The 12,623-nt window shown below is 33.1% G+C and overlaps 1 protein-coding gene across 1 annotated transcript in view; it reads right to left on the reverse strand.

Annotated features, from left to right (window-relative positions):
- Positions 1 to 12,623, reverse strand: part of LOC137388936 (1-phosphatidylinositol 4,5-bisphosphate phosphodiesterase delta-1-like) — an 85,754-nt gene that overhangs the window by 12,429 nt on the left and 60,702 nt on the right. The window contains exons 8-17 of the mRNA XM_068075439.1: positions 10,553 to 10,701; positions 9,453 to 9,582; positions 8,200 to 8,214; positions 6,351 to 6,469; positions 5,799 to 5,871; positions 5,478 to 5,686; positions 4,703 to 4,788; positions 3,522 to 3,642; positions 1,810 to 1,895; positions 199 to 281 (exon numbers count right to left, since the gene is read on the reverse strand). Of these exons, the coding sequence (XP_067931540.1) occupies positions 199 to 281; positions 1,810 to 1,895; positions 3,522 to 3,642; positions 4,703 to 4,788; positions 5,478 to 5,686; positions 5,799 to 5,871; positions 6,351 to 6,469; positions 8,200 to 8,214; positions 9,453 to 9,582; positions 10,553 to 10,701 (1,071 nt within the window). The remainder of the gene's footprint in view (positions 1 to 198; positions 282 to 1,809; positions 1,896 to 3,521; positions 3,643 to 4,702; positions 4,789 to 5,477; positions 5,687 to 5,798; positions 5,872 to 6,350; positions 6,470 to 8,199; positions 8,215 to 9,452; positions 9,583 to 10,552; positions 10,702 to 12,623) is intronic.

Genomic DNA, 12,623 nt, shown 5'->3' on the forward strand with positions numbered 1-12,623 from the left:
TATCCAAATTAAATTATATAAACAGATAATGCTTTAGAAAAATTAGTAAAAGAGTAAATAAAAACATCTTGCATAATAGTCAGTACAAATCAATGTTATTCACTGTTTTCATGCAAAAATTTGGAACAAATTCTAACAAGTTTTTATATTCAACATATCTGCTAAAATGGTGAACAGAATATAAAACTATCTAATTACCTTAATAAGAATTTTTCCTTTGAGTTCTTCAGGAGAAGGCAACTGCTCTATAGCAGGACTCACAGGCTGTGTGTAGAGCATGTCTGTAAACAAGGGAAATAACATAAACCAGCTGTTACTGACAGACTTTAGATATCATCTACTTAGCTAGTTTAATCATTAAAAAAGTTAATGTTTAAAACAAGTTTTGCAGAGTTTTTCAATTGATTTAACACAATTGCTTTCAAGTTCAACTTGTCACTCTTGAATTGTTTTTTTCTGATTAAAAAAAATTAACATTTCAAACTGAGTAATTACACATTGCCACAGCTATCGGAAAATGCTTCACATAAGCTGATATCAAAAATAGAAAAAAAATTGTTTTTAAAACAGTGAAGGTTGGTATGTAAAAGTTTTTTGCTCGTATTTTGCGTATATTGTTTGAATGTTTGAATTTATTTTAAAAGAAGCTGAATTTTAATTTCTAATAAAAGAATAAACATGTTTACACCTTTTATTTCTGTTTGGTTTCTCAATGCACTGCAAGAATTGCAACTGTCGCAACAAAAGCAACATACCTAGGTAGTGTCTACACATGAAAACACCCACAACGCACTGAACACAGGTTTCATTCACTAATCACACACACGCATGCTCACTTGTTCACAAGCTCAAAAAACTTACACTCACACACACCATGCAAGCGCCCACACACCACACATATCACTTACTACAGGCCTGGCACACATCACATATTACAGGCGTGGCACACATCACGTACTACAGGCACGGCACACATTACGTACTACAAGCACCTCGTACATCACATACTACACTTACACTACACACATACCACACACACACCACGTACCACACACATGATAAAAAAGTGGAATTTATTAACAGAAATTAGCAAACTATGAAATAAGACAGTTTATGCTTTCTACTGCTCCTCATAGATTTTGCATAACCGGTGTGACAGATATGTTGTTCATTACTACACTAGTTGATGGAATTTTTACTGAGACTTGAAGCAGTCAAACTTGCTTCTCAGCAGCGCTGATATTAGCTCAGTCTTTGAAGAGCCACTCAATGCTTAAATATCCTCATGCTTTATAAAGTAACACTAAGAAAAGAAAAGTACTTAACCTCAATTTAAATGCTTTAAATTTTGCCTAAATGTGCTGAAAATATTTGTGATTCATTATCAAAAACAGCATTAATTTTTTGCTAAAGTTCTATGAAATAAATATATTGCTGGTATCCAAAAAATAAAGGGAAATAAACCAAGAGCTAAAAAACAGAACTTTAGCATTGGCTCGTGTGTACTCAACATCAAAACATGTTTATTTTCTACCAAAGAAGTTTATAACCTATGATTAACCCATATGACCGTAGTTGTTCATGTTCTTTACACCAGTAGTAATACGGTTTACTACTAGCTGCTGCCAGATTCCAGTTGACTATCATTGTACACTTTTAATTAACTGCTGCCAATGATATACGAACATACATGTAATGAAGAAACTTGCAACTTCTGCTAATATTACAGAGGCAGAAATAGGCGTCTTACAAAAAAGCAATAGAGATGAAACTCTTCCTATATAATTAGGAGTGGTCAATAAAACTAACCTTTGAGTGTGTCTGTTAAAATATCAGCCATTATCTGTTGTTGTTCTATCGAACAGTGGTTTTCCAAAGACAGAATCAGTGGGTATCTGCAGACAGAGCGCTAAAGCGTCACTTATGACCAAAAATAATAACGTTAAACGCAAACAGCTGAAATAAGGTGTTCATTTATATCACAAATCCGAATTTTATTATACACAAAGGCAATAAAGATACTGATCGTGATTGAAGCACTAGAAGCTATCCACCATTTATTAAATGAGAATCTTATACATCAACCAAAGGTAGCTGAGCAACACTAGCCCTCTTGGGAACAATAAACACTTGAAAAGGTGCTGTCCATATAAGTCTATGAAACAGATAGTGATGCAATTACTAGCATGTGTAAAGAAATCTCTATGATAATAAAATTCACTAATAATATTAGTTACAAGCTGAGTGATAGCTACCGCTCTCTCCGTTTATGAGCTTTTGAGATTGGTGAATGAGAAATAATTTATATATATTTGATTTATTAAAATGAGTGGTCCTCATTGGACAGATTACATTTTCTTTGTAATTACTTTTATTTGAAATCAGTTTCATATAGGATTTGTTTAAGACCATTCACAGATTTTTCATTAATAAAAGGGGGTTTTTGAATCAATGTTAAATCGTCAAAAACAATCAAGTGCAGTATGGGTGGCAAAACTTTTAGTTTTGCGTTACAATAGTAGTAGTTGTTTTAAATATGCCAACTTCCACCAAATCGCCAAATTCTGTGCATGCATGCAATTAATGAGATGGCTGAAATGTTGGTCAATATTGTTTCCAGCCCATGCCATTCAGCTACTGAGGCTGACACTCTAACCAACTGAGCTAATTGGCCTATAACACCATCCCATGCCACAGGATAACAGTGCTAATCTTTAATGTTGGTACTAAACCAATGGATGGATGGGCAGGGACTAACAGCAATATAGATTCTCAGAATTGAGCGATGCAATTCATGGCAGAAATACTGATTTAAAATGAGAAAAAACTTTTTTCAATTATTTGCTGTGAACAAACTATATGCTAGGCTGCTTTTGTCTAGATTGTATGAGTTCATGGGTTCACATGCTTTCTAAAAAGGCAAGTATACGCTGACTTCAGTTTTTGACACCAATCTACTTCAGAGGGTCACTTGAAAATCCAATTTTGAGGGCGTTAGCTTTTATAGTGTACCCGTCATATCCCAACCAACAAAAACCGTAAAACTGCTTTCAATTAATCCAAAATTTGATTTTGGTATAAATTTTAGTCAAGCATCAGTCAGATGGAAATAGATGTTTATTTGTTGTTCAAATCCAAACAAGGCAGTACTTTTTTTACAAAAGGACAATTTTATTTTATGACAATTTTATTTATTGTCAATTTTATTTTTATGACAATTTTGTCATAAAAATTATACTTTTATCTTTTGATCGAAACTTAACAACTTTTAAAAAGTTTGGTTTTATTCATTAAGAAATTTAAACAACCATAAACAATCTTACCACAAAAGCGTTTCCGTAAGAGCAACAAGCACCAAACCTTTTTGTGAACCAATCGACTATGTTAGGGCGCTACCACTTTCTCAGTTAGCCATGATTTATATTGAGGAAGGCATTTTAAAACCACCCAGCTAGTAGTACTTTCAGTAGCTGGGTAGTCCAAGGGTCATTTCATTAGCTAGTTAGCTTCAAACTCCTTACTGCGTTTTGAAGAATGCATAGTGTTTAATGGCGTCTTCTATGATATCCTTGAAAAGAATTCTGCTGGTGAGTGTGTAGCCATGGTATACAGTGGGTCCATTGTCTCCATCCCAACAGTCCACTATTCCAGGGCAAATAATGAAACATAGCATCACAAATTAATATAGAAATGGAAGATGTTACATGAAAAAGATTTTCATAGAACATGCAAATCTCGTTATACAAAGGTAATCTATTTTGATATTTCCTTTGTATGCCAAAACCAAAATACATGTATGTCCGAGTGGATATTTTTATAAAACGCATTCTATTGTGTTTAATTTATTCCAGAGCTTGAACCATAATCGTAAATTTTCCATCAAAAAATCGGTATATGAAAACCCAATAAGATAATAAGTGAAAGCTTGAATTATGCGTAAAAAAATAAAAATTACATTAAATCAAAAAAAATGTAAAAATTAAATTACAGTTAAAAAAAGCTTATATTGTTGGTCTGTAATTTATTAATTTGTAACAGAGGAATTTATAAGAATTTTACTCAGTTTCACTTATTATAGTTTAATTTAACTTACTGTAGATTATTTTTATTATTTTTACATTTTATTCATAATTCCTTTCAGTTTTTCAACTTTTAATTACATAACCGTAAATTTTTGAAAAATTTTGAAATTTGCTTGTTGAAAATTTCTTTTCATCTCGAGATTCCCTCACATTTGACGCCATCAAGAAGCCAATATATTGGTGCTTTCGCATTGTAAGCACCGTAAGTACTATGCGCTTTGTTGCAAGAACTTTAAAATACAAAACAAAATAAAATGAAAGCTGTAGATTCCAAATTAATCATAAGTCATCTTTTGTAACTGACTTCTCTAATAAGAATAACAAGAATGAAGGTGAAAATAACATTAGTAAAGTCTATTGATTGAATTGTCAATCAAAGTAATTATTTTAATGTAAACTTGATGGCACAGAAGTTAGAATGAAAGCTATTAGCTAAGTTTAAACTAATGTATCCAAGAATAAAAGACAGATTTGATAAAAGCGTCAGTTGTCTATATAGTTCAAAAGGATGAAATATTAAAAGGCTGAATAATCTGGCAGATTGTTTCAGATCCAATGTACTGGTTGTGTACGTGACGGGAAACTTTAAAGAAGCTACAGTAGATGTGTTCTAGACTTACATTCAACACAGCGACATCCCAGCATTAGTGCTTTGATGTAGCCTTCGATACTGCTTGGGCCATAAAGTTGATCCTCCAGAAGATAGCTGCCAATGATAAATAATGGTTTGAACCAAATTTATAAAAAAAGTATATATAAATATATATGTCTATGTATATATAAAAATATATATGTATTTATATAGCATATATATACAATTTACAATATATAATATATACAATTTACAATATATATACAATTTACAATATATAATATATATAAGATTTATGATATATAATATATATACGATTTATGATATATAATATATATACGATTTATGATATATAATATATATATGATTTATGATATATAATATATATACGATTTATGATATATCATACAAATACAATTTATGATATATAATATATTCTTCATGTAATGACTCATGTTTCCTGCATTATTCATCACCATAATAGTATAGAAATGTTTTTAGCAAATGAGCGATCACCTACCTTAGAGCAATGACATTCAACAAATAACCTGCATATAGAATATTTAGTTAACTACACAGGAATTAAAAAGTGAGACTATTTTAACATGTTTTGTTTTGAGAGATACATTGCAAATCTTAGAAAGATATATATAGTGCAACCCCAAATCGTTGAAACTATAAGGTGCACAATTTTCTGCAGCTGACAACTTGGAACAAATTCAAAGCATGGAAGCGCAGTGATTATGCAGCGACTCGACAAATGTTTGATAAGGTTTTTTGTGATGGAACTAAGAGAGGCTCACGTGTTGTGTGATGATGAGATGAAATAGCTAGTAAGAGGCTGCGTCATATCTTGGTAGACTTCATTGTGCTCACTGTCACGAATACTCAACAGGTTTGAGTTGATTAGAAAAAGGAATCCATCAAATGACAACTGGAATAATCTTCTCTTAGCAACTGAGGGTTCGAATCTGTCAATCAGTTGCTTCACCTTTGCCTCTGAATAGTCAAACTACAAGTTGAACAAAATAGGAATTTAATATCTATGCTAGCTTTTCTGTATTTGTTAGTTCATGCCTATGTAATTACAAATAGTTTTTTAATCATAAGTACTGCAAATTTACCCCTTGCTCATTTCTCAAAAAATTGTGTAAATCATCAACATTCATCCATAGCTGTTCAGGGTGGCTTGAACACCTGCAAAAAAATATAACAATAGAATGAACACTTGTAGACAGTTTTCACCGTTCAGAGTTGAATGAAAGTGTTTAGAGTTGTCTTCTCTAACCACCGTTAAAAGACAACTCTTAAATAATACAGTTATCAGCCTAAGAAGACTTAGACTATGAAAGTTGTAAAAATAGGATGATAAAAAAGATAACTACAAACGCTTGTGTATTCAACAACTGAAAAAATAAACTTTGTTCATCTCACAAAATTATGGCTATAACATTTTACTACCTGGCATTATTTTTTTTACATTTTAGTTGAGATTTGGTAACCAATTAGCTAACATATATAAGCTACAACTGCATAGTCTAAACTTTAAATTTGAAATTAAATTGGTTTTGTTATGCTATAACTTTTTTTTTGAAATCGTTCAGTTTACATACTTCATATATGTAGCGAGTGCATATACAAAGTTTTAAACGTTCTGCTGTAAGGAGTGTACTTACCTTTTGAACAACTCTGCCACTTCATCTCTCTTGCAAATATCATGGTAGAATTGACCAAACTCCTGCAGGTTTAGAGTCAAATTCCCTTTGGTATCTGTCACTTTGTCTTTATCAGCTTTCTGTGTAAATTAAGTATGACATTACATTAAGTTATGCACAGGAATTATCTTCTATGATTTGAAGTTTCTCATCGATGAAAATAGTACAACTAGCCACTAGTGTAGAGAAGTTAACAAAACTTGCTCCATTTCTCAGAGAGTGTTTGCCAAAGGTAAGTTTTAAATTTTTACATGAAAAATATTTTAAATAATTTTTTGAGTGTGAAACATTGTTTGCAACCAAAAGGTCTGCATGTAAACATTCTTAACCCTTTTTCCCTGATCGAAATATCTTATTCGAGAAAAACAGCATAAATGTATTTTATCAGTTCATGAGCAAACGATATTCATGTATTTTTTGGTAAAAGTTGATTAAGCAGTCATTTAATAGCTTATCAATGTTATTTATGCCTAGATTTGCAGGTAATGTTTATCTTTGAGCTAAATGCAAAAAGATTATCTGAGGGTGCATTGCATTATGCTAAAAATTAAGGAAACACCGAAATGCGTTCTTTACTAAAAATTGCTGAAGGAGAAACATGTCTGTACACAACTCGACGTTCTCAATGAAAACCTAAAAGATTTTTTATCCTGCGGTGGTCAGCGATCTTTTAACTGGTTGATAGATAATTATTCGGATGGTGGTAGATGTAAATGGAAAAGAATATAAATTCAATGAGATAAAGTGATGGTTTTAGTAGCTCAAATGATGATAAGGAACAGGCATAACAATACGATAAAAACTGTGGCGTTGGTTTCTCGTATTTCAAAGCATACCAAACATGGAGTAACCAAGTTTTGGTAATACACATGTGAATAAACGTTTATATAAAAACAAATTTGCTAAAACAATTAAATTTGAGCTCAAGTTAAGTATGTCCATAAAAACCAATTTCTGTGAGTTTTTCATAAAAGTTACACAGGTTTCGGTCATTTTGGGAGAAAATGACCGAAACCTGGTCATTTACAAATACATTACTTTTTATTATCCCAAACTTCAGTTGTATTATTTTTCTATCAGCGTGGCTAGATACTCATGGTTTGTAGTTTATCAGTATAGTCTTCCAGCCCGTCTGTACCTTGCAGTTTAACCAGTCAGGTTATTGGTGGTATTTCATTTATGCATAGATTAGTAGATAAACAGTGCTACTTAAGGCCTGGCAATAATAGTGTTTATAACATTCTAGAAAGTTAGGACAGGCACTCAAATCAAAGAACTAAAGCTTTAAGTGCAAACTGAATGCAAAATAATATTTTACTTTAAAAGTAAGAAATTTAAATTCAAAATACGGGAGGCCAGCTGTTGGATTTTAATGTAAAACTTTCAATTTTGTTAAGAGGCCATTTAATCAAGTTCTACAGCCATAAAGTCAATTACATTGTTTTTTAGTGTTTTCATTTAATACCGGTATGTTATGTTTTCATCATATTTAGTTTAACATCCTAATATTTGGCGAATACGTAAAACTAAAAACCTATAGCAAGCCTAAAAATCGAGAGCCTCCGATATTGGGCAACGACTAGCTATTTAGCTTCACCTATGAAGTGCGACGTGAGATGAGATTTGTAGATTAAAACCAAATCCCTCTTTAATACAACTAGCAGTCAACTTGTTGGACACACACAAGCAACCAGGTAGGATAGCATGGCACAAAGGACTTTCTAGAGATTAGGTAGCTCTATTGAGCAGAAATTAAGTAGCTCTATTGAGATGTTAGCCTAAGTGTTAGAACACACGGGCATAAACTCACCTGATGAAGCGGTTTCTGTAGAAAAATTAGAGTTATCTCACCACAGCAATCTAATGACATCTAAAATGCAGCTTACTAGCTAGGCATTAGCGGAGGGGGAGCTATACAAATACTATTGATTAGCCAAGTAGGGAAATTAAAACCTGCAATAAGCTTCTACCACTAAGTTTGCTCTGCACCAAACTGTAGCAAACACAACAAACTGACAAATGTTGTTTGAAGTCTTTTACTGAACAACAATTTATTGAAAATCTTTAAAAAAAATGTTTACATCTTGAGAGAAATATTTCCAAAAGTTGGATGGATTATGTCGAAAAGTTAATATGCGGTGTTAAAAAGTTGAGTTTTGATGGTCTCAGAGTTTGTAGGGAGAAGCTTAAGACTTGACAAGAGGCAAAAATTAACAGGTTCTCCTGTAACATGACTTGAGTTGTGGGTAACACAAGCTGATAACTGGGTAGACTTGGTTAAAAACTGAATCGGTAGAATGTTTCATTTGATTTCGTATTAGTGGCCGATTAAAAACTAGTTGTCGAAATGGTTAAAATTCAGAGGTTTTTAATAAAGCCAATTAATTTAAAGTCAACCAAACTGATGCATGCAGCAGCTCAGCCAAAAAAGAGTTAGAAGTCGCCAAATATATTATGTATAATAATCTGGACTGCTAGCAGTTACAGTGTTTATTTTGACACATATACTTAGATATTAATAGCCTCAGCTTGAGAACTTTTTGTCAACAATGACATCAGGTTAAAATCTTCATAAATACTATTTTGGAAACTTTTTCTTCACGTCAACAAAAATTTAAATAAGAACTAAATATAATTATATTAAAATTTTCATTTTTATAAAAAAATCTAGTGTTTTATTTGCTTTAAAAAAACTCACAATTACCATGAGTAATGTTAAAAATTCTGTTTTTTCCAATAATGCACTCAGAAGGATCAGTTAAATCAATCTCATTAATTATTTGTATAGAACACAAGCACCCCTATATATGCTTTTGTATAATTAGAAAGCTGACATATAAAGGAATATAAGTTGAGTACACGATATGACAACACAAAGAAAGCCATCAATAACCTCTACAAACAAGTAAGCTTTTAGCTTCAATGTTCTAAAGTAAGTCTGCTTGTTAAGCCATTAAAACTAGCAATTTTTAATCAGAGTATTAACTTGCTAGTTGCCTGTTATCGTGTTAGGGAAATGATGGTAAAAATACTGCGGATAGTTCTTGTTATTATTCTACTTACATGAAATCTTGCTTTGGCTTCTTTCTTGCTCATTTTAACACTCATTTTCTGGAGTAAACCCCAAACTTCCTCAAATTCCAGCGAGTGGTCATTGTTGGCATCAGCAGAATAAAAGTAGTCAGCAATCCACCTGCCAAAGGTAAACAGAATATGGATTTAAGTGTTTGTGTTCTACTGAAACTATTGATGAAAAAAAATTATTTCATCAAATAAATCTTTGTGCTGAAATGGTGTTTTTTTTACAAAGAATTTGTACAATGTGTGAAAATGACAATTTTCAGAAAGGCCTTTAAAGACCTCAGTCTATAATTGCACATTGCATAATGCTGTGGCATTGTTTATTAAATCCGATACGGTTTAAATCAAATTTAGGCTTTTGGAAAAACAACTTATATTTTTCACTGTTGATCAGTGTACGTAAGAGCTTCTCAAACGGCCAGCGCCCACGCTAGCTGATTGGTTACTCTTAGCCAATTAGCTGCTGTCATAATTAGCCAGTTAGCGTTGTGTTAAGAAAAATCCAGAATTCAAAGTAGAATTGAGGTAAAAAAGGTAGAAAGATGATGAATTCTATACATGAGGATTGCCAGCTTGTGAGAGAAAAGTAATAGACACAACTCCATGTTTATTTTCAAATTTTAATAGGCATATATATATCATATATTGTATAGTATATATACCGGTATATTGTATATATTGTATTATCATTCTGACGGGTTGTACAATTTCAACAGAAGTAGACTGAGCACAAGGTTTAAAACTAGTTCTCTTTTTATTGTAGTTAGACTATCTACTTGCAAGAAGCTGTGCAATTGATTTCACATCAGAGCCATATCTTGAAAAGAATAATACAACTGGCTTTATTGGGATTGAGTATTTTTGTTCTAGGTTATGAAATATTGTTACTACATTTCTTAGCTGCTAGTATCACACAAAAAAACTTCAATGGTTGTTCATCAGCACCATCTTCAAAAGTTTATCTCATTCTGCTCAGCTCGTAGCCTTAGTGACAAGTATTACAGACTTGTGTTGACCAACACAGACTAATAACCCACTAGAATGATTAGTAGTTAGTTAGAATAGTGGCTAGTGGCACGTACTGTTTTTCATCATGGAGCTTTTGAAGTCTGTCATTCGCGTAGATGAGGAACTTGAGACCTCTGACCCAAAGGTCAGCAATCTCAGGATAGTCCGCTACAAGGTTGATGGGAGTTCTTCCTGACATAATAATGGAGAAGCAGCAGTCTTCCTGCAGAAACAGATTTTTCAACTTAAGTCAGGTTTTTCATATCTTATAGGTTAATTTTAAAGCCTTTCTTTTAAATAAAAGCTAGGTACTACCTAAACTCTCCAATTACATATACACATACCTTTGTATATACATTGTAACATAAGGAATGTAATGAATTCAAACCAAATTATAGCACATCTTAGGAATTCAATAAGGCAGCTTTCGCTGACCTTGTTATTAGATGTTTTTGCTGGTAAGCCCAATAATCAAACACAAAAATAGGTAATACACAATAATTGACCTAATAACTATTCATCCAAAAACTTTGTATGATCCGAAACACAGTAAATTATATGACAATAAAATAGCAATGTATGAAAAGTGCAATATATTAAGGTTATTTGGACTACTTCATGACCGTGTTACTAGTGCATTAGTTATATAATGCAAAAGACAACTAGGCAGCTGATGGGCTTAACATCATTTGCCAGAATGTCATGTTATAACAATTAATGACACACCAGCTACGCAATATCTCCACTTAAAGCCAGTTCACATTATATCGCAGCGTGTCACCTTAATCCCACAACACTTTGGTGATTCACTGTGATAAGAATGTACACTCTATCACAAACTTATCCAAGTTTACATCAGACTGTGACGTAAAGCTCTCACGTGGTCAAAGAAATTAAGAAATCTTAGTTCTGCAGGAACTATCATGAAAGAAGTTATAAACCAAGCAATTCGCAACAGCCAATAATCATCGCCGAAGTGGTGCACTTTGCGCAGAGTGTGGTGAATGACCCTAAAAAATGTGGCGGAACTTTTAGAAACGTTTGATAGCAGCAATTTTTCTTTCCCATCCACAGTTTGACAGCGGAAACCGTATCCGCATTACCTCGGCGATGCTATCTGTTTACGCCACACATAGTCGACAAATCATCGATGAGAGGACAATATCAACATATGACGATTTAGTGTGAACCAGAGAGTTGATACTACTTGGTGACAGGCTGCACTTAGCATTAACGCTCCTTGGCTTCTGTGAATCAATAGAATTATCACTTCTGCCTTCAACCAAGGCTTGGGGTATTTGATGCTTTCTGTTAGCAGTAAGAAAGTATGGCACATTTTTATAAATTAACAATAAATTCTTGTCTGCAAACCCATGAGTTTAAGAACCATTTCTATTAGCTGACCCTCTGTAGCTGCCAAAGTCAAAGAAATTCCCTTTTGTTCTGTTGTTATCAAAAAATACAACATTGTTTCTGACATCATTAGTTTGCATCAACCAATAGTTGACCTGCTCCCTTGACCTTTTGAGCACAGCAGAATGAACAAGGAGTCGTTTCCTCACTGCATGCCTTTTTCTACAGGTCTCATTCACATTTTATTTATTTTACAAGTATAAGCCAAGCGTTTAGATTTGCTGTCGCTCACTGCTGCCGTATGCTGCTGCACTAGAGCGCACTTCTACTTAATATTTATCTAGTTCTCTATCGTTAGTTTGACATTAGTCTAGGATCAGTGAATATATAGCCTGAGGCAAGCATGGGTATGTACCTCCCGCATCATAAATGATACTATATGTAGCTCACGAGCACGTTTGACCGCACAGTTTTGCGCACAGCTCAAGCAAAATGGCAACGCACCCAGGCTAATACAGCTAGAGATCAGCTCTGCACCATCTATGCCACACCATTCAGATGTCTAAGCAACTCTCCCTTGGGATGACTCACAGTGTTGACTACACAGCATTGGAAGTTTAGAGGGCTACTCTCTCATTAATCGGAACTGCTACATGTATTTCTTGACCCGCTTTCAAAATACTATTCCTTTTGAAAAAATAGCAAGGTAAAAATTTTTGTATAATAAACATTTTATTGAGTAAAGCTAATATCCTAAGAATGTATTCAAACCAAAGAGGCTAAAGATTTTTT

Source organism: Watersipora subatra, chromosome 2 (genome assembly GCF_963576615.1).
Source record: "Watersipora subatra chromosome 2, tzWatSuba1.1, whole genome shotgun sequence".
NCBI classification, from domain to species: domain Eukaryota; kingdom Metazoa; phylum Bryozoa; class Gymnolaemata; order Cheilostomatida; family Watersiporidae; genus Watersipora; species Watersipora subatra.